The sequence below is a fragment of the Melanerpes formicivorus genome, unplaced genomic scaffold (genome assembly GCF_026170545.1).
Source record: "Melanerpes formicivorus ecotype bairdi unplaced genomic scaffold, bMelFor1.0.p_v2 SCAF_7, whole genome shotgun sequence".
NCBI lineage: Eukaryota > Metazoa > Chordata > Aves > Piciformes > Picidae > Melanerpes > Melanerpes formicivorus.
The window spans coordinates 26,503,571-26,525,871 of NW_027142359.1; the positions used below are offsets into that span (position 1 = coordinate 26,503,571).

At 48.6% G+C, this 22,301-nt stretch overlaps 1 protein-coding gene across 8 annotated transcripts in view; it reads left to right on the plus strand.

Annotated features, from left to right (window-relative positions):
* PTPRF (protein tyrosine phosphatase receptor type F) overlaps positions 1-22,301 on the plus strand; it is a 430,746-nt gene that overhangs the window by 357,768 nt on the left and 50,677 nt on the right. For 3 of the 8 annotated variants that reach the window (XM_068141543.1, XM_068141542.1, XM_068141545.1), the window contains exons 11-17: positions 254-398; positions 5,557-5,862; positions 8,767-8,960; positions 15,801-15,827; positions 18,075-18,192; positions 20,420-20,998; positions 21,643-21,740. In XM_068141543.1, coding sequence (XP_067997644.1) covers positions 254-398; positions 5,557-5,862; positions 8,767-8,960; positions 15,801-15,827; positions 18,075-18,192; positions 20,420-20,998; positions 21,643-21,740 — 1,467 coding nt within the window. The remainder of the gene's footprint in view (positions 1-253; positions 399-5,556; positions 5,863-8,766; positions 8,961-15,800; positions 15,828-18,074; positions 18,193-20,419; positions 20,999-21,642; positions 21,741-22,301) is intronic. The other 5 variants (XM_068141544.1, XM_068141546.1, XM_068141548.1 and 2 more) reach the window with 3 other exon arrangements.

A 22,301-nucleotide genomic window follows, 5' to 3' on the forward strand; every position in this document is an offset into this window, starting at 1 on the left:
TCAGCTCTGAATGTATCGAAAGTAGTGATGGCTTCAGGGCAGCACAGCAAGAACTGTGCCAGAGCAGCAGGGTCCCATGGTCCTTTCCTACTGTGTTTATAGCAGCATGAGAGCTGCCAGAAGTAAATGCCCTCCAGGTGAAGTAGATGCACAAATGGGTGATGGAGCTGCCTTTTCTAGTGGCACTGGGAGCTGAGCACCAGCTTTTCTGTATTCTCCAGCTACACCAAATAATCTGTGTTTTATTTGCCAGCAAAAGGTGGAGTTTGACCCAACCTCCTCGTATGCTGTGGAAGGTCTCAAACCAGACACGTTGTATAAGTTCCGTCTGGGTGCCCGCTCAGAGCTGGGGGTAGGAGTCTACACCCCCACGATTGAAGCCAGAACTGCCCAATCCAGTAAGTGTCTGACACTGCATTACTGAAGACAAATCAAAAGCAGTCCAGTTTCTGCCACCTGGGCATGATGGAGCTTGGTGCTTCTGCCCTTGTGGGTCTGCAGAGATGCTGACATGCAGTTTGCTAAAGGGCGTAAAGGGGAAAGTCAGCTGGGATTTTGGATCAGGGCTCTTTGGCAGAGGGGTGCACTCAAGTGGTAAGTTTTTTCTTCATGTCCCTTTGATCATGCTGTCTTTCTTTAAGGGTAAGTTCATAGGAACTGATGGAGGAGTGAAACAGGCTGGGAAATTGCTTTGGAGAGATTGATTTGAGTGGGTTCGTGGATCTCTATGAATTCACTCCCATGCAGACAAGCTGTCTGGACAGACAGCATATGGGTGTTTGGCTCTAAATGTGACTGTCTCCGAACCATTGGATTTTAATCCCATCCCAGCTGCCTTGCTTCTGACAGGAGTCCATCCCCTGGTCCACACACTTGGTTGCGAGGGGAGGCATCCATTGAAGCCAAATGTGCCTGTGGCTGTCAGACATCTGGAGGAGTCACTTTGGGAAAGTGGTTGTTTGCCTGGGTTATGTGAGCAAGTGAGGCTGCTGCTTTCAGGGACTGCAGCACTAGGGGAAACCGGAACAAGCTGCATCCCAGTTAATAGAGAGGATAGATAATGAGGTGACCCAGGCAATATCACTTTCATCCACATGTGATCACAGAGCAGGAGTTTGCGCGGCTCTGATTGGCAGCTCAAAGTGCTGCGCATAAGCAGATTAGGGCTATCAAAGGGCCCTGCGATAAGCTCGTTTTCACTAACGATTTTTGGGCTTGCCATTATGCAAAGAGCATTAAAAGGGGGGAAAAAAAGACATTTCTGTTAGCACCGCCTGTCTGGGATTTATTAGCTATGTGGGGTGAGCAGTTGGCAAAGGCATCCAGCCTTCCCTGCAGGGAGAGTGCCAGCGTGCACAGCAGCCAAGAGCCTGTGATGGCCATTAGAAAGGGAGCTCAGGCAGGGAAAAGCAGCTCTGCTCACTGTTGGAACGACCTTCTCTTTGAGGAAAATTCAGCTTCATTAACATATGAGTCGCATGGATTCCGCCACCTCCTTAAGTGAGCTAATGGCATCTTATTACTGCCCGGATAGACAGGTGTGGAAATGCAGAGAGGTGCAGATCATGCGGTCATAAATATTTGAACATGGAGAACAAATTCATAGTGTGGGGATTTGTATACCTATTTCATATAGCTTTTGTATTGACAGGCAAAGGCTGAAGCAACTCTCCTGCCACTTAAATTAATTCGATCAGTGGATGCTCTTATCCTTGAACACCCTTAATCAGAGATGGCTCCATGCATAAGTGAGTCCTTCAGAGTCTCACAATAGTCCAAGTAGGAGAAACCTTTGCTTCGTGGACTCTTGAAGGCAGACATTTTCCCTTGACCTATTCTATGTGCTGCCCACTCACAGGGAGTCTCCTACTGCTCTGTTTCTAAGGTTGTTGCTTCACTGGCCGTTTCTGACTGGTTCTGACATCTGTTCAGTAGAGGGGACGTGCACAGGTTGTAAAAGATTTAACCAAAAGACCCAGGAATACCTTGGTTTAATCAGTAAAACCGTCCTTAACTTGAAGGGACCTTAGAGGAGTTCTGTTTACCCAAGAAATGACTGATTTACAGACCCCTACTTGAGAAGATTTCTGATGACACTGTTCTATGAGAAAAGTCCTTTCCAGTTACTACTGAGCTATTCACTGAGGGTGACAAACCACTGACTGAACAATCCCAAGGAAGAGCGGATTCTTGGTTACTGGGCATCTCAAAATCAAGTAGATCTTTCAGAAAGCTCTGCTTTAAGTCAGCAGAAGTTGTGTGCACAATGCATAACTTCCAGGCAGAAATTTTTCAGTCAGCATGTAGCAACACCTCATGTTAGACAGTTGGATTGGTCTTCTGTGGCCTTAGAATTTACTAATCTAGAAAGACTGTTACTCTCAGCTTCGGATTGGTCTCCTTCTTGCACTCTAGAATCTGGTTGCCCTAAGAAAGGCTGTTAGATCATGGTGTTCAGGTCAAACACAAACTGCAGGAGCAGTCAGACTACCCTGTCTTCAGGTTCTATTCCTGGTCCTGACAAACCTGTCAATGCTAAGGTAGGAGGCACATCATCACTAATGAGTCACTAATGGGCTGGAGAAGGACAACTGTATTGCTCCTACTGGGCTTTTCTTGTGGCATTCTTCCTCAGGGAGTGTGCTGCAGGGATGCTTGTCTGCGAAAGCCAGAGGGACGCAGTACCCCTTTGCACCCTTCCAGTCATGTCCTGTCTCCTGGGAAGACAGCTGCCTCTTGGGCTCTCTTTCCTGCTAAGTTGCCTGCTTCGTTGCTGGGCATCCTGCAAAAAGTACAAGCGAGGATGCTCTGAGGGTCTGAGAATCACGGGGGAGTTTTCCCGGAGACTACAGTGCCTCAGGCAAGCAGGATGATGCAAGGAGAGGAGCATCAGCTCTGTGCCCATCAGGCCTCGGCATTAAAATGCGGTTCTCAGTTGAAATACAAAGGTCTTGAGGCTGCCTTTTCTCTGCCTTAAGGGGTAGGTGGGCTGGATGGGCACAGAGAGCTGCTGTGAGCCTGCGGAGGAGGCCAGTGTGAGTAGCCTGGAGGCAGCAGAGGTTTTCACAGTGTACATGTGGATATATTTCTGTGTGTGGGTGCATGCTGGCCACCCAGTCTGCTCTTAGCTGGCCCCAGAAGGGACACTTCCACTCCCTGTGCATTTTAAGTTGATCTTTCTCATGTTATCAAGTTTTATTTTGCTTTCTTTAAGTGTTAATCTGAGTTTTTACCTTGTACATCATGTGTGTGACTCTTACCCAGTCAACAGCCAACATTTAACTTGCCCACACTGCCAGCCAAAGCTACCTTTGGAGAAGGAGCTCATTGCTACATCCCAAGGGATGCTATGGAGCCCCAAAGTCAGAACAAAATCTCTTCTGTGAAAGGCCTCTTTGCACACATTGGCAAAGGAAAGGCTTGCCAAGTTCCTTATCTCTCACCTGTCCCTTCTGAGGGATGCCACCAGGGACTATCTACCACATGTCCTTCCTGAAATAACTCTTGGTGCTGTATCTTCCTACTTTATTCCCTGTCACTTCTTTGCTGATTAACCAAGAGTGTGAGAATTCATTTTCTACTTCATTTTCTACTGCTTCCTTCTAGTATACCAAATGACAGTGTCAATCCTGCTTTGCCTTCCTCACATAGGCAACTCTCTGCCTCCATGCATCTCTTTGGCTTTTCTTTCCTCCAGTGCAGCACCAGTAGCAGCAGCCTGACTCTGCTCAGTCATCTTCTCTTTCAGCTCTCCTGTTATCTTTCCTCTCCCCAGCTACCCCAGCTATGGCATCAGGGAAGGGCCCTGCTCCCTGGGCAGAGAAGTGGGAACAAAGAGTTCCCAAAGAGGCAGCTTGTGATTGCTTCTGTAAGCAAGTGGTCCTTGTTCCCTGGAAGCAGAGGCCAGCAGTGGCATTGGTAGGTCCTGCTGTCTCTTCAGTTTTCCCAGATATTCTCCCAGTGCTATCCTGTGCGCAGCAAAGCCAAGGCACAATTGTTGGGTGCTTTAATTATCTGAGATCCCTGCTGCCATCTGGAGTAATGTAGGTTGTGTTCAGCTTATCACAGGCAGTGAGCAGGCAGGTTTGTCCCTGTGCCCCAGTAAGACTGGCTTTGGTGCGCTGATGGCTTCAAGGACTGCAGCATGGAGAAGGGCACCAGTCTTTTTTCAGCTGTTTCTGTGTTTCTGGGCACAGTGAAGAATGGAAGCCATTCATCTTTCATCTGCCATAGCACAGCAGAATACCTTATACTCCATTATTGCTTGGCCAGACAGCTTCCTAGTCTTAGAGTATCCTCCCCTCTCTGCATAGGGCTCTTGCCTTTTGTGAAAGCACCCAGGAGTGCACTCATCTCCCTTGTGCCTTACTCAAACAGGTGGTTTCCCTTCCTTTTCTAGGTTTCTACCCTTGCCCTCTGTGGCCCTCTGTGCAAGCATGCTATCTGCAGTGTCCCTGGGCAGTGAATCCAGATGAGACAGGGCTGTTACTGCCATGAGAGGGCTCCCATGCTGCCAGGGCCCTGTTGTAGCAGGACAGATGTTCTGTAAGATTGAAAAAGGGAATGAAGTATCCAGGTGCCCTAGAGATCACTCTGAATTGTGCAGGTCATCTCATCTTACCTGATTCTTCTCTTTCCCCCTCCCAGATTTATTTCACTGTTGTTCCCCAGCAATGTGGAGGGGACTGCTCTTCACCCTTATGAGATGCTGCTCAGATCCTGTTCCTCTCCTTGGCTGCTTAATATTTCTGAGACTTGAAAGTTAATGCAAATGACACGAGTTTTTGCTAGGGACAAGTCCTGCCTACCTTCCCCTGTACAGCTCCACAGGCCAGGAAGCTACTGAGGCAGGTAATCAGTTTGGCAGGCATGAAGCAGTCAGTCCCAGATACTAGGCACATGTGCAAAGCAGCATAAGTGTGTTATCTCCTGTTTCCATGTGGTGCCTGGCTCCCACCTGGGTCAGGGTGCTGTTCATAGCTGATGGTCATTATTTCTAACCCTGCCTGGACACACTCCAGCTGACCTCAGTCACCGGCTTTCCCTACGCTCTTTTGTTTCCTGCACTTGGCTAGAAGCAGGTTTTTGCAAGCCTTCATGCAATCTGGTGTGTAAGCTTCCCCTTCTGCCACGCTTGCCTTCTGTAGCTTCATACCTCGTCTGGTTTCCATCTGCTTCAGATCTTCACTGAAAGCATCTTTCTTCCCCCTATCAGGTTCCCTCTCTCTCTCTCTCTCACACCATCCCCTTCCCTTACTGCCAGTTATTGCATTTGGTAAAGTGAGCGTCCAGAACTGCTTTGGGAAGAGGTGTTCTCTGATGCAGACCAGCACTTCTGTCTCCATGCTGTTCATCATGCTTTCAAATACAAACTGCCCTTAGTGCAGTCTCTGATGCTCTCAGAGGAAGGCAGGCGATTGTCCAGGAGGCTACTGGCTGAATTTCCATGTGTGTGTTCCATGCTTCTCAGTTGGCTGGGTAAAAGTTCCCTGTGCATTTTGTTTTGTCCTTCCACTCATTTCCCTTCATCTCCCCACTTCATTTATTTATCCCCAGCCCCCTCCGCCCCACCCCAAGAAGTCGAGTGTGTAAGCACCAGCTCCACTACCATCCGGGTAAGTTGGGTGCCACCGCCTGCCCAGAGCCGCAATGGGGTCATCACCCAGTACTCCATTGCGTACCAGGCAGTGGAAGGAGATGACAACACCAAACATGTGGTGGATGGCATTGGACGGGAGCACTCCAGCTGGGAAATCAAGGACCTGGAGAAATGGACCGAGTACAAGGTGTGGGTAAGGGCTCACACCGATGTGGGGCCAGGACCGGAGAGCATCCCTGTGCATGTGCGCACTGACGAGGATGGTAGGTGTTACTGAACAGCTCCTTCAGCTACCACCTTGGGCTAGCCAGGGCTCTTCTGGCTGAGCTGCTGGGAAAGGGGGAAAGGGAGTGGAGATCTTGGCCTGGGAGTGCTTTTCAAGCAGGACTGTTGGCAGCAGTGCTTTGGCTGGCTGCTGCAGGGAGTGGGTCTCTGTCGTTGTCCTGGAGAGGGATAGGGGAATTGATCTACTGGCCTTTGCGCTGAGAAATGGTTGCTTCCAGGCTATGCTTCCTGGTGTGGTCCCACAAGGGTCTGGTGTATGTTAGCAGTGTGTCATGAACACATGAGGAGGCATTACACTGCTTTGGCAATTAGGGCTTCTAATGTTTGGGGATAATGGTTTCCGTCTTACTGAAGGCAACGTGAGTTGCCAAAGGCTTCTTTCACACTGTGAGATTAGGACTTAGAGTTTACTTGTTGATCTGAAATCCAGCAAACTAAAGAGAGGAAAAGAAATCCATTTGAAACTTGTAGATACTGCAGAAAAGCTGCTTCCTGCCCCAGCTTCCAGGCAACTCTCAGCTTATATAAATCTGCTCTTCCACTCAAGAGTCACAATATTGCATGTACAGAACACTTGACTGGATACGACAGCTTTAAAGAGAAATTGTTTTGTATTAGCAGGGCTGTCAGTTATGTCATCATGACTTAAGCTATCTCCTTTGAAAGTACCAAAGCTCAGGGTGTCAGTAGGAGTTTCCATGGCTTCGTGCTGACCCCAGAAGCTGCAGATTTAATGGGAGAAGAAAGAGATGCAGCATCCAGGCAAAGAAAGGATGATCTTTGCATTGCCCAGTCAGCACAGCAAATTGAAACCAGACACGTTACAGTTTCTCTAAATGAGCTGCCACTGTGCCCCACATCTCTGTGGCTCTGGAAGTGCCATTTGGGAATGCTCACTGACTGCATTCCTGGGCTGGCAAACACATCTGTGTGTGTCCTGCTGCCTGTATTGTTTGCTTCAGTTCTCATTCAGCAGAGTCGTAGCCCAGGGGAAGCTGCTACCCCAGAAATGTCTCAACAAGCTTTCTCAGTTAGTTTTTGGGTACCGCGGTTGGACATTCCAGCTCAGCTGTCAGGAGTGATTTTGTATCACTCTGGCATGCTGATGCTCACTAGATACCCATGATGAAGGAATGAGAAATGCTAAACTGTGATCTGAAAACAAATTGAACTTCCCCAGTTTGGGTCTCAGACGCAGCACACACTTCCCATAATGGGATAGGATAGCGTTCCTTGAGAGGCTGCGGTCTGCTGGCATTCGCATCCCTTCATGTCCCCACAACCTCCCCGAATGATGTCTTGCCAAGGCTTCCTGCCTTCTCTTGCCGGCCAAGCTTGACACACAGCTTCTGTCTGGTTCTCAGGGAGGATCTTGTTTTTCGATTGGACTCCCAACAGTGTGTGTGGGCAGGAAAGTCTTGCTAAGGCAGGAGAGTCCTGTGGCCTGTGCAAGGTCACTGCACTAAGTGAATTGTGGATTACAATGTAGGCTGCTCCAGCCAGAAGGTGGTAACTACTCAAGCACAGCCCCCTCTATTCCCATACCTTGAGCTGGCCTCATGGTGCTAAAATTCTCCCTTCCTCCTTTCTGTATTTTATTTAATTATCTACAATTAAAAAGGACATTTGGGGAAAATAATGAATTGCCCTGCAGCTTAAAAACTGTGCTTACCTGCTGGGTAGCTGTTTCTTCCCTTCTAGTTGGTTGAAATAGCAATACTCATTATGTCTGCTTGTCAGCTATCCATCCCTAATTATCTAATACTGATGATTTCTTGCTGTGTTGAGAATTGGGATGTGCAGGGTTCCAAACCCCTGGATTTTCCCAGGCGGTGGAGGATGGAAGGGGTCCTGCAGTAGAGGTGCTAGGATGGAGCCCAGGTCCTTCACTTGTATACTGGGCACTCGTGTAGCAGCGGTGTCCTCCTCAGGGAGTGCCCACCTCTGCTCCCAGCTGCGTCAGCTCCAAGGAGCTTTCCAGGAGCAATTGAGAGGCTGATTTTTTAGCATTGACATTTTTGTCACAGTCAATGCAAGAGCAAAAAGTAATAAGGAGGTAATTTTTCCAAATGGTAAATAGGGTATAAATACATTTTTAAACGGGACTCACCTTGCTAGAAAATTGATATTTTCTGGGCAGTGTAATTTTTCATTTTATTATCAAAAAGCATTCAGCTAGCCGTGCATGAAATACAGTCCCCAGAGCTGTCACAATCCCCACAGGCCCCTTTATCTGGCTGAGTTCAGTGACTGCTGTCTCTGAGCTCTGCCTCATTGTTTTAGGATGGTGTTTTTCCCCCTCATTAACCTCTTGCTGTCACAGGGGAAGATTACGTGTGCGCTCTGGCTGGTGGCAACACCAGGGCTCCCTGCAAGGCAGCCTCAGTTCCCAGTCACACTACCTGGGACTGTTGGACTGTGTCTAGATGTACCTAGAGGGATCTGAGTGGAGGTGTTGTGGCAGGCAAAGAAGGGTTAAAACCCTTCCTTCTGCTGCAGGGCACTCTGAGCGGCAGGTGGTTACCATATTGTTTATATTCTCCTATCTTCTTGTAGTCTTTCTTCCTCCTCTAGTGCTGGAGACAAAGGGGTTAGATGGACCTTGGGTCAGATCCTTCACAGTACCTTTTATTAGGGATGCTCCTGCATGTTACAGTCATGTTCTTGCCTGATGAAAGTAGCAAAGGTGCCTGGATGCTGGGAAAGTGTGAGGGATATGGTCGTACTGGAAAACTGCAGTATCACCTTCTGGGCAGGTACAGGAAACTTGTACCATCAGGGCCACTCTTCCACCGAGTTGGAGGGAAGGTAGCAAAGAAGCGAGAGGCAGCTGACAGCAGTTGTGTGGTGGTGGCTAACTGTCTGTCCTCTGTGTGTTGCAGTGCCCAGTGCTCCACCACGAAAGGTGGAGGTAGAGTCTGTGAATTCGACTGCCATCCGGGTGAGCTGGAAGTTGCCCATCTCCAACAAGCAGCACGGGCAGATCCGTGGGTACCAGGTTACGTACGTGAAGCTGGAAAACAACGAGCCCCGAGGGCAGCCAGTGATCAAGGATGTCATGCTGTCAGAAGCACAGGTACAGTATGGGGACCACAGGCTGGTGGGCATGCCACCGTCACTCTCTGCAGAGGGCCGGGATGACTAGATCCAAGTATTTCGTGGCTGCCTCTTGGAGCTCCAGAGCGTGGGACTCAGCCCTGCCTGAGCAAGGCAAGCAGTTTATCCCTAAACCATGCCTCACAGACAGGTTAAAAGTTTAATGAGGAAAGGATTGATGTAAGAAGGATGATGTATTGAATGAAGTTCTTCCCTTACCCTTTCTCCAGCATGTGCCTCTCTCTGCCTGCCACATCATGTGCAGACTCCAGCTGGAGCAAGTTGGGTTTTGCTAGTCAGATTATAAACTGTCAGAGAGTTCTAAATAAGGTTTCTTTAGTGCTTCTTTTGTTCAGGGCAACACTGCTCTCTAGATAGAGTCCACCAGGGTGCTGCCAGCCTGTGGGGTGTGGGGATGGTTCTGTGTTGTTGGGTGGGCACAGGATATCGGGTGGTTCAGCCCAGAGAAGAGAAGGTTCCAGCAAAACCTTATAGCAGCCTCCCAGTATTTGAAGGGGGCCTGCAAGATAGCTGGAGAAGGACTTTTCACAAAGACATGTAGTGACAGGATAGGTGGTAATGGTTTCAGACTGGAAAGAGATGGATTTGGATTAGATGTTGGGAAGAAATTCTTCATTAGAATAGCAAGTGACTGGAATGGGTTGCCCACAGTTGTGTTGTCTCCAACCCTGGATCTGTTCAAAGCTAGGTTGGATGGGACCTTGAGCAACCTGGTCTTGTAGGAGGTGTCCCTGCCCATGGCACAGAGGTTGATCTTTAAGGTCCCTTTCAACATAGTCCATTCTTCAATTCTATGACTTGACCTTGCATTGCCTCTTGAAACCAAGAAGTAGGTGAAGCTATCTGAGTCTGGGAAAGGCTAAGAAAGTGGGGGAGAATGAGTGGGTTGCAGGCCCACATTGCCTGTAAAGGACTTTGTCTTCTGCAATCCCTGTCCAACAATCTGCTGGTATTTGTGTGATCTCCTGGATACTTCACCGTCGGTGAGCTGAGGCCCTGTTCCCACACAGCGCTGCAGGCATGGTTGTGCACTCTGCTCAGCCTAGCTACGCATAGCTGCCTCTTCCCCAAGGTCCAGGGAAGCGTTTGGTGTCCTCTCCGTGATGAAATACAGCTCCTTTGGAGCAAAGGTCCTTTGTCCTGCATGACCCATGCTGTTCTCAGCAAAGATAATCGTATAAATGAAGTAGAGGATCTGCTGCTGTTGGAAGCGATGAGTAATCGATTCCGAGCCGGCTTGCTTGAATGATGCCCAATATAAATACTGGAGAGCTGCAACGATTAATTGATCTGTCTGCTGAACGCGGCTGTGAATCATTTATACGTCTGTCAGTGGGGAGTGCAGTGCACAGAGGCAGCTTTACTCCCCATTCATATTCTGAAGGATAAGACTCAGTAATAACGTGGAAGGAAAAAGAAAGGAAGTGCTTTGAGGGTCTTTGCAGTGTTGTCTGGGGCACATCTCTGTTTGTGTATCAGATGCCGCATTATTTTCATCATTAGCAAAGCTGCTTGCTGCCCTTTGCTTATTCCAGGAGGATATAATCTGTGTTTTGTGAACAATTGATGCTGGAATTTGGAGTTAATGGGTTGGTCCCAAGTGTAGGTGGGCGAAGTTGGCAGTGTTGTTCTTGTTGGTGTTTTCAAATATTGTATGCTTGCCCAGCCAGTTCTGTTTTCGCTTCTTACTCATACATTTCGGAGAGAGAAACCCCAAGTTAATGTGCAGGAATGGAGGTGCCAGGTCCAGAAACTTTCCAAGGAGTGCTGGATTTTGTATTTCTTTGCATGTGTGCATCAAGAAAGCAAGTTGCTCGAGGTTTGCTGGCCTATCACAGCACTCACCAGTCTTTCATATTTGGTGAATTTATATGGGAAAGTTCTTAATTGCTGTGATTTGCTACTTTGATTCTTGTGAACTCATTCACTAATTTTTGGATGGAAGTGAAGGCCAAAAGATAGTTGCAGAGGAGTGACTATTCTGGACAAGTCATATCACTCTTGGGACAAACTAATGATGACCCTGCAGGGATGAGGTTTCACTGACTTGGCAGAAGAGATCTTTATTTGCCAAAAGAGTGAGAAGCCAGGCATGACCTGTGCTTGTGATGAAATACATTTGCTCCAGAAGCTCAAGAGCTTCTGTAAGAGCTGCCATCTTTCAGTACAGCAGTGTGTGTCTTTGCAAACAGACAGATCAAACCGGGATGAGTAGTCTTGGAAGAGTTATTTTCTATGGAAGAAAACAAAAAGCTACACTGGAATACCTGTCCCTGAAAGTCAGAAGATGAAGATGACCAGAATATAGCCACAGTTCAGTACTCAGAAACATTCATAAACATTTATACCAGTGCACAGGGAGGTAAACTGACTGAAAATCTGCACTCAGAGAAGAAATTCTCTGGACATGTATGCAGAGCCCCTCCTCCTGCCTAGCTAGGCTTTCTGCTGATTTTGAGTGGGTTTGTACCACATAATCTGCTTCCTGCAGAAGGTATGAAGACACTGGTGCTAAAGCTGACTCATGGTTCTTCCTGATTGAAGATGAGAAAGTAAAAGAAGATGAAAGGAAAAAGAAAAGGGAATGGAGATGTTAGCTATGCAGATAATACAGATCCTGAGTTTTCAAAACCATTTTAGCAGAAAGGACTAAAACATCAGCAGAGAAGTCACACCTCTGGTGCTGGAGAGCTCACATTTCATTTTACAGCCTCCTGCCTAGAAAAAGTAAGCAGTTATTGGGATGGTCCTGCAGTGAAGCTGAAGTCTCTCCCTCCTCTATGTGGCTGTGTCTGTGACTGATTATCTCCATCAGACTTCTCTGTGCCTTCCAGTCTGAGCTCTTGCCTCCTACTAACAGACTGATGGGCAAGCAAATGTGACCATGCCCTGTGGAGGAGTGCCCAGGGAGAGCATGTGTATTGCTGCAGAGCTAGGTCAGGTACCTACACCACCTCCTGCACAGGCCCTGCCCGTCATGACTCAGCCACATTCTATAGTGAGTGATGGCAGAAGATTGATTTCTGTGCTCTGGGTCTTGTGCCCAATTCATCTGAGCATCAAGAGGCTGCCTTTGAAAGGAGCAGGGGCAGCAGGGCAGGGTCTCAGCTGCACTCCACCACTCTCATATAAATCTTTACCAGCTTGAGGGATCAGAGGGTAGCAGAGCCATGGGGAACAAGCATTAAGGTCTTCAGAGGAGAGCAAGGGCCCACCTACTTTCCTTGATCTCTAATCCCTGGGCAGCTGCAGTGTGACAGAAGAAGCAGTGGGCTTGATCCTCTCCATCCCTTCCCAGGTACCAGTTGTATGTGCCCTGCAGAGCTCAGTGCTGAGTCTGGAGCACGGGGCAGAGAGGTGGCAGCAGAGCTAGGCCTTCCTGTTTGGGTTCCCATATAGGCATGACTCGTTTGCTCAGGCAGCTAGGCTTGTTTCAGGCTGGCTGTTGATCCATTGCATAGTGCTTCAGTCCAGCCTGCTTGCCCTCAGTAGGACCGGGATGACTTTCTCCTCATGATGCAGAGTGGCCCCAAGAGCTGCTCTTGCTCCTCATTGTGCAGCATATTTACTCCGGAGCCTGCTGCTTTCATCTTTCTGAGAATACAGCATGCACATTAACCTCACTGTGCAGCCTCTGGAGATCAAGCCTGCCCAGAGGGCTTTGCAGTGCTTGTGCTGCTGGCAACTGGCTGCATACAGCTGGGTAGAAGGAGGTCAGGCTTTGTGGAAGAGAAACTTCTGTCACCTCCTCCTCCCACTCTGCAGAGTCATAGCAGGGGAGAGGTGTGCTGCCCACGAGAAGGGCTGCAGGCTCACAGGAAGGTTGTGTAGTCTTCACAGGCAGCATTTCTCCATCAAGCATGCAGGCTAAGTGCACATCCCACCAGCTTGCTCCAGAAGAGCAGGAAGAAGTAACAGCAAGTGCTTCAAGCTGTTGGATTGAGATCAAAGGAGAAAGGGGAAGCAGAGAATCTTATTCTCCCTGGGCAGTGCCCACCCCAGGCTTAACAGAGAGGAATTTACAACCTCTATTTTTCACTGTGTGATAGTCAAGAATCTTTATCTGAATTTTACTTGGAACAACTCATGCATGTGTACTCATCTAGGTAAGAATCTAGTGTGGAGAGATGTGCTGTGCTTCATAAGTGGAACAAAACTGAAAGGCATCGTTCGAGACATGTCTCAGTAATGGACAGAGGTGAAGTTCTGGAACCCTTAGACCTTTCCACACCCCACAAACTAAGCACCCGAGTTTATGTCTTGAGTTTTACTGTTACATCACAGTCACTGAAATAGAGGGGTGGAAGATCTGCAGGAAACCCATAATATCCACTTCCCAAAGTTGGGGCTGTTAGGAGGGCTTGAGTCTGTCTTTTGCAAGAGATGTGGTCAGGGAAAGCAGCCATTCCATGGTGTTGAAGTGTAAAATGAAACATTAAGGCATTGCAGCTGCCATAAATACACACTGTTAGCTTTAGCACTTCCCTGAGCCATCCTGCCTCATGCACACAGCCCTGTCTGCGTTCTTTTTATCATAGCTCCTGGGCTTTTGAGATCAATTTGTCTTACTGACCAACCTTAAACAGTTAAGAAGCAATTGAGCTTGTTTAAGGAAGGAAATGTTTTGATCTGCAGATGATATTTTCATAATGAAACTGAATTTGTACCAGAGTATTTATGCAGGCTTGGCTTTTTACTGTTACTCTTCTAGCACAGATCTCAAGGCATTTCTTTGCACTCTGATCTAATGCAAGATTAAAGTCCACTGAAACATAAGAGCAAACAGAGTTTGAACATTAAACATTTGGTCTAAAATCCTAGTGGGTGATAAACTCCCTGCTGTGGTGCTGGAAGCTGTGAGATGCTGTAGCATCTTCAGCCCAGGTATACTCCACTGTTTGTTGCAAGCAGGGTGACACCTTTGTTCCTGCAGCTTGGCTGGAGGCAGGCTGGGGTGTTACCAACCACGTGGCCCCCATCCATTAAGGACGCGCTGTTGGAACAGAAGTGTACTTCTGGGGAAGAAGAACTACCAGGCTTCATACCCTTCCTGCAGCAAGACTTTTGCCAGGTTTTAAATCAGCGGGGCAGTGTATGGCTGTTGACTGCATCAATAGCAATGATTTTGGTTGAGCTCAGTGTGCAGTGCTGGAAATAACACTAAGATGTCTGTGGAAAGAGGACCTTTAGTGACCATAATACATAGTGAGGGCCTTGGCTTTATAGGGAGTCTTTAGGGACAACTTGACCTCTTAGCTGAGATAAATTTCAAGGGGTTTTAGGTGGGTAATTCTACTGCAGTCTTACAGCATCAAATAAGTGAACTGTAATAAAATCTTAAAGGGACGTTTCTCCAACAGCTGTTTCTTTCTGAATTTAGAAAATAAAATAGCAAATATTTTGAAGGTATGCCATGTATTTTACTGCTGGGGAAAGTACTCTGCCACTGTGATAGTCTGCAGCCTGGGAAAACCACCTCAAACAGCCTGAGTACAAAAAGCAACTTGTTGCTTTAATGCTATTTAGTACTTCTGCCACACTTGCCGGTTCCCAAGCACCACAGCAGCATTATCTGGGCTTCCCAGTGTCCTGAGGAAGTCAGTATCTGAGCACCATTTCATAACTGGCAGATCAGGCTCAGAAGCAAGGCTCACACTGAGTCAGGGCAAGAAAAGCTATCTTCCACTTTCATCTCTGTGCTTGAACCCTTCAACTGGTGCTTCTTCCAGGCAGGTGTAGTAACCTGATGTAACACACTACCTTAACTGAGAGAGCTCGCTGTGATCTCTGCAAACCTTGCTTTGGTGTGTCAGCCACAAAGAACAGTACTATGGGCATGTGTGGCATCAGCCAAGGACTGCTAAGTCTCATCACCCCGATGCAGCTTTGATGCCTTAGAACCACACAACCAGCCAAAAACCTGTGTGTTGCCTTTTCAGAGACCTAACTGAGCTGTCACAGCTAAGAATTCACAAGTTTTTACTGGGAAATGGTTTGTATAGAAGTCTCACCTGCAGGGCTGCTCTTACCAAATGAGTGTTTGCTGTTTGGTGCTGTGTAATTGGGAGTAAGAGGCTCTTTCCTCAGTATGTGCATCAGTTTGAGCCTCACTCAAGCCTTGCAGCACTGTTGGAGAGGAGCAACTTAGTGTAGAGCTCTACGCAACATGTCAGCCTCTCTCGCACCACACAGTTTACAGGACATGGCACTCGTTGGTTTTCTGAGGTCACCAGAGCCTTTTCTTTCAAATGAAACAGGAAAGAGCAGGTCTGTAACTGTTGTGTTGGTGCTTCCTGCAGAGTGCCCTCTCAGTTTTGTGCGATGAAGCCTTTGTCAACAAGAGATGGTGGCTGAGGGATTGCTAGGATGGAAACTGGAGAACACGCCACAAAACTGTTGTGACTTGTGGGGGAGCAGTCAGCCACATAGCTACAAACTATCCCTTCTTTCTTCTGCTCATAGAAGAGGCAGAAAAGTGCGAAGCCAGAAGGGGAAAGGACTGCAGAGTAGGAAGTGATGACCTCTCTGTCTATACGAGTAGGAAGCTCTTTTGCCCCTGTTTGTGTGAATGATCTCAGACCTACTACGCAGGCTAGCAGCATGTAGAAAATTGCTCTGTGCCACTTCTTCCCTTGGCACAACCTGTGCCAAGTGATCCTCTGTGTATAAGTGTTGTAATCCCCCCCCAAACCTAGTCCTGCTAACCCCTGCTGTTGTCGTCATCATCCCCTTCCTACATGTCGCCCCTTAAAATTCTGTGTCTCCATTTTTCTCTCCTCCTTCCTTTCTCCCTCATCAGTGGAGAGCTGAGGACTCCGTCGACCATGTAAGTACCACTGGTGTGTATTCCAGGTTGGAAAAGAGGGATTTGGTAAATCGATTTGTGAATTTTGTAGACACAGTGCTGTCAAAACATCCCTTTCACTCTCTTAATGAGACTGGAGAGTTACATTGTGAAACCTTCCACAAGCAGCAAATCCAGAGAAAATTGGCATTTAGATTGCTGCTAAATGCAGAAAAGCAATTGGCATTTCCTATAATCTGTATTTCCAGCTTGTTGCAGTGCAGTTTTAGGCAGGCTCAAGTGATGGACTCCAGAGGTGCATCCTACTTTTTCGCAGTGGTTGGCCCACTGGGGCGCACGGCACAAACGTGATAATATGATCTGTAAACCACATTGATCATAGTCCTGAAAAACAACCTACACTCTCAACTGTGACCTTTGGCTGGAACACGGAGAGTAATAAGAAAACAATCACATTTAAGCAGCTGAATCCAATTTTTTCCACATAATTTCGAAACACAAATTTGGAGGAACAAACTGCAAAATGACCTTTTTAGAGTCAGCAATTCAATTACCTGCCCTACTGTGAGCTTCCACGGCATGATGCATTTCTCCTCCTGCTTTGTGTGGAGGCTTCTCACGCAGAGTGGCTTTGTCGTGACAGCACTGTGTTTACATTATGCAGTCAGACCTTCTTTCATCCATCCCCTGTCTCTCCTCCTCTCAGCTGGCTTGCTTTTGCTCCTGGTGGCATGCTTTTGCGTGAGAATTTCTCTTTGCATGGATTTGGGCGGAGTGAGTTCTCTTGGGATGTTCAGAGTCTGCAGGTTTTGTGTGAGTGCTTCCCCCGCGGGTCCACTGGCACCGATCGGACTGTGCATCCACTCACTTGCACACACGATCTGCTGCAGGGGCGGAGTTGGGATCGAACTCTGGTTCACACGGTGATTTTGGCGGGGTTCTTGTTGGTGCTTGTTGATTTTTCTCTGGGCTGGCTGGTTCTGCAATGGTAGCACAGTGATTTTGTTGAGTAAGCCTGGGCAGGTAACCTGAACCAGCAGCACTGACTGGAAATCAGCAGGTTTAATAGTGTGGGTGTTAGTGCGAATGAGTGATGGGAGACTGGCTGTGATCTGAAAGCAACTGCAGGCATCCCTTGAACCTCCATAGTTGGCAAGGATCCTCCAGGCAGATGATATTGGAGCCCAGGAGTAGTCTCTTAACAGTGCTCATGCTGCCTGTCCTCAACCAGCTTGAGCTTACCCCTTTCTATCTTTGCCTCTTCTCCTTGTCTGAAAGGATAAATACAATCTCAGAGTCTTTGCCTCCTTCCCAAAAGCTCCCCCAGCTCCTGGTCCCACCCAGGTGCCTCTTGCTTTCTGGCTTGATGAGTTATTACTGCTAATGGCCCCTGCTCATTCCAGAGCACCCACAGATGAATACAGTTCAGAGGTTCCTGCCCTGAGCTTGCAGAGAGCTGCTGGGAGCTTCAGAGCTCGCTGTGCTTGCTCATTTACAGGCCTGGCCAGCCAGGCTTGGCAAAAGTCGTGTTGCTGCTGGAGGCCAGGAGGGAGGAGCAGTGCTTCCCTCTTTGATCTCAAATTGAAGTGCAGAGCCATGTCCTCTCCTGCCCAGAGGAAGCCAGAGCATGCAAGGGTGCAAGTCCGCTCTCCTCCCAGACCTCCCACTATGCAGGGTTTGCCCTCCAGGCCTTGCACTGACCCCATCCCATCCCTGCAACTCGCGCCTGGCAGGGAGGGTGAACACAATGCTCTAGTGCAGGTGCTCCCTGCCTGGGGCCCTCCGCCCCTGCATTGCCTCTCTTTGCTTCCCGTGGCTCTGCTGCAAGAGATAACTTTAAAAATCCCAAATTAGCCCCCAGGAGATTTCCACAGTGATCTGAACTGGCTTTTGCTCTGGTTCACAGCTCCATAGTCTCTTACTTGCAGGCATACTGTGGCAGGGTGGCTCTGGCTTCATGCGGGACCATCTCTGGAGCAGCTCTGCCTTTTGGCAGAAGCACAGGTTGCTGGTGAGTTCCTGGAAAAGCCAAGTGTTAGAGACAGGGCTTGAAATTGAGCAGGTGAGTGTTGGAGTGGCAGCAACTGTTGTTTGCTGGCTCTGTGCAAGACGTGCATGCCTGAATGCGATGCAGGAGTGTGAGCCAGCAAGGATGTCAGTGTGTCACTGCTGGTGATGCTGACCACAGTGCCCTCCTTCTGCTCACTCCAGTAACAAGTATTTGCTCTTCTCATTTGCCTCTTCTCCACCTCATGGATGTGCTCCCAGGAGACCGTCATTGGAGGCCTGTTGCCGGAAACCACCTACTCTGTCACAGTCGCTGCCTACACCACCAAAGGAGATGGTGCCCGCAGCAAGCCAAAAGTCATCACTACCACAGGGGCAGGTGAGTGTGGGGAGCAGATGCCGCAGCCTTGTAGGGCTGATGCTAAAACCTCCCAAGAGGTGCATGGGGACTATGGCCAAGACACCTGTACAGGAGGAAACATGAGGGCTGGAGATGCTGCAGAGGTACATATTCTTGTGATCTCCAGCCCTTGCTTACAGGCTTTGCTACTGGATCACCTGAACCAAGTTCAGCAAACAGATGGACAGACACTGCCAGGGCCCCTGAGAGAGCAGTGAAACACTGCATAGTCCAGAGACCCAGGAAGAGGAGTCCAGGCCCTCCCTCAGCTTTGGAGTCATAGCCTGTCCTCACCTTATGCCCATAAGCAAGTGCCATTTCTTGATTCTTAAGGTTACTGCAGTGCTGCCTGGGATGGGCCCTGGCTCAGAGGGCTCCTCAGAGGCGCTTCTCAGCTCCATCCCCAGCCACTGCTGCTGCTTCTTCCTCAGGCTTGCATAAACTTGAGCCTGCCTGCTCCTAGATCTGGAATGCAACAGAACCTGCCATAGGAGTGCTGCACACACAGCTTCTAGAATCCTGGTGATCCCAGCCAGTTTGGTTCTGCTGTCTTGGTAGAAACGCATACCCTATGTCCAGTGCTACACAGCAGCCTCAGCCTGAAGCAGGGGCACCCAAGATTTCATCGGGTGCTTTCCTCCGGATGCAGTCAAGCTTGCCTTAGGTGGTGGCACCAACTAGTTGATATTGTCTTGTCCTCGCTTTCCACTCACTAGACCTGTCCTAGAGCTGATAATCCTGCTGCTTCCTCACATCAGCCACAGGAATAGTATTTACCGCTCGTTACTGTGGGAATGCGGCTTGTGCAAACTGGGAGCGTTTGCGCCTGGTGCTTTTAAACAAGGAACAGCTTGCCACCTCCTCTGCACTGCATATGGGGAGCTCCAGAGGTAGTTTCCACTGTCACAATCTCAAATGCTGTCTCCCTTGTGCCTCGGCATGATGTATGCTCTGTTCATCAAATTGCTACAGCTGTCCTATAAACAGCAAAAGCTTCCTAAATGTGCCAGTGTTGCACTGTAAACCGCAGTGGGTCTTCCCGTGCTATGATGCACATTTAAAGTTAATATTTGGAATCAGCTTTGAAAATAATATGTCCCTTAATACTAGCTGCTGTTAGACGTTGCACTGAGTGCGAGGAGGATGGCTCTGGCAGCGGAAATGTAATTGTGTGTCTTAAATACCTACAAAAGCGCCCGCAGAGCCACCTTTGTACAGGCTGAACTGCAGGCTTGACCTCAAAGGGAAGTGTTGGTATCGCCCTCTGATGGCAAAATCGGGGCATGATTCTGTCAAATACATTTTTCTCCTCCGTGGGCTCATGTTTCAAAACTGCAGGAGGATATTTAACTAGATTTGGCTACAATCCCATTTTTGTTTTCCTATCAGTGGTCCCCTCCCTTTGACTCTGAGTATCTTCCCTATCCGTTGATTTGTTTACAAATCTGAGCTGATGTGACCTGAAGACACATCCTTTTGTTTAGCTGAAGGATATCAAGGTATTAAACCATCAATTTAAAGCCATCAGCTCCTAACTAGTGACGGCAACACTCCTTGACTTGTGCAGCATAAGCAAAAATCCTGTGGAACACTTGTGTTCACCTCTCCCATGGACGCTGACGTCACGAATCTGCTCATCGCCTGAGCCAGAATGCATTCTGATGGCAAACAGCCCACCCAGCTCTGCTCGCTGCCTCTGCAGATGGTAAAACTGCAAGGTTTCAGGATGAAATTTGTCTGCCTCCAGACAGATGAGGGCACTGGACTTGGGCTTCTGTGTGTCTCTTGTGGTACAGTGCCACAGGGCCAGCGTGGCCTGGTGCTGCACACTAGCTGGAGTGTCTGAAGACCACCGATTGGGAGGATGGGATTCAGATCTTCTCTGAGATAAATATGATGCTTTGAGATACTTAAAACCTTTCCTATAAAAGGGGATGCATTTTGGGGCTGTATATGGCTGAATTTATTCCCTTTTTAGACAGCAGCACATGGGAAAATGGCAGACCAGAGCTGGCTGGCTTCAGCTTCCCTCACCACTGGATTAGGGTTGGTCTGCCTCTATCCATATGAATTGTCTGTCGCCCTCTTCACCCTGTTGTCTGAACTTTCCCACTTTCCTCAATCCTCATGGACTGAGCAGCACAGAAGCGGTCCTTCCTTCTCCTCCTCCCAGGCTATAGATGGTCATTGTGTGTTTATGTTGCAGTCCCAGGGAAGCCCACCATGATGATTAGTACGACAGCCATGAACACAGCCCTCATCCAGTGGCACCCACCCAAGGAGATGGTAGGGGAGCTGCTGGGTTACCGGCTGCAGTACAGACGTCTTGATGAGGAAAAGATGAACACGATAGACTTCGGGAAGAGAGACCATCACTACACTGTGACCAACCTGCACAAAGGGGCCACTTATCTCTTCAAATTGTCTGCTAAGAACAGAGCTGGCCCAGGAGAGGAGTTTGAGAAGGAGATCACTACCGCAGAAGATGTGCCAAGCGGCTTCCCACAGAACCTGCGTGTGGTGGGGCTCACCACTTCCACCACAGAAGTTGCATGGGAACCCCCAGTCTTGGCAGAAAGAAATGGCAAGATTGTTAACTACACAGTGGTATACAGGGACATAAATAGCCAGCAGGACCTCATTAACATCACCAAGGACACAAGTATAACTTTGATGAATTTGAAGCCCGATACCACTTACGACATCAAAGTGAGGGCCCGCACCAATAAGGGTGTTGGGCCACTCAGCCCCAGCATCCAGTCCCGGACCATGCCAGTTGAGCAAGGTGAGTGTCCAACTAACAAGCCCTAACAGCAAGCTCTGCCTCCAGGACAGGGACCTTTGCTTTGGTTCGTGAGGCTACGCTTCTCTTTGCTCTGACCAGTGAGATCAGGTGCTGTCTGGCTCCCTGCACCCACTGAAAGTAGTTCTGCAAGGGGAGGCTCAATGAAGGTTCCCTTAAAATGGCCATTTAGAGGGAGAGGGGTGTTGGTGGTAGCTTAAATGCCTTTGTGGCTCCACAGGCATACTTTGATGTATCACCTTTACATGAAAGGCTCTTGCTTGAACTGGAGCAGGCAGCTGAGTAGGATCATCTGCAGATCCAGTACCTGAGCACCACAATGCTTTGATCATGACAAACAGCTGAGAGAGTATGAGTGGAGCGGGAAGAGAGGGAGGCTACTGTTCACCCTACAACTTTCTTTCTGTGATGCTGGAAAGTATAGTCAGAAAGCAAAACTCCACTGAAGAATGGTGACTTGGTAAAAGGCTGCTGCTCTTTTCTCCTCATATCTCACTTCTCTGCTGTAGCTGAACTCTTTGACCTCTGCTGCTGAGTTAGACAAAGAGAGACTTGGAGCCGAGCTGCTGCCTGGCTCCCTCCTGACTTGGCCTTACAGAGCTCAAATATCTTGTTTTTCATTTCAGTGTTTGCTAAGAACTTCCGCGTCAATGCCGTCATGAAAACATCTGTGTTACTGAGCTGGGAAGTGCCTGACTCCTATAAATCTGCAGTGCCTTTTAAGGTAAGAGTGAGATGCAGAGGACTGGGAGCTTCGCCTGTGGCATTGAGCAGGACAATGAAAAGCAGCTTCTTGCCACATAATGTTTTCAGGCCATCAGGCAAGACATGGACAGAGCAGGTCATACTGCTTACTGGCCTGGGGTCTTGTGGAGCTCATACCTCCAAGCCTATATTAGGTAGCTGCTGTTGGAGAAGAGGATGCTCAGAGGGGACCTTATTGCTGTCTCCAACTACCTGAAGGGAAGTTGTAGCCAGGTGGGGGTTGGTCTCTTCCTCAGGCAACCAGCACCAGAACAAGAGGACACAGTCTCAAGCTGAGCCAGGGGAGGTTTAGGCTGGAAGTTAGGAAGAAGTTCTTCACAGAAAGAGTTATTGGCCATTGGAATGGGCTGCCCAGGGAGGTGGTGGAGTCACCATCACTGGAGGTGTTTAGGAAGAGACTGGATGGGGTGCTTGGTGCTGTGGGTTAGTTGATTAGATAGTGTTGGATGATAGGTTGGACTCGATGATCTTAAAAGTCTTTTCCAACCTGGTTAATTCTAGTCTAGTCTAGTCTAGTCTA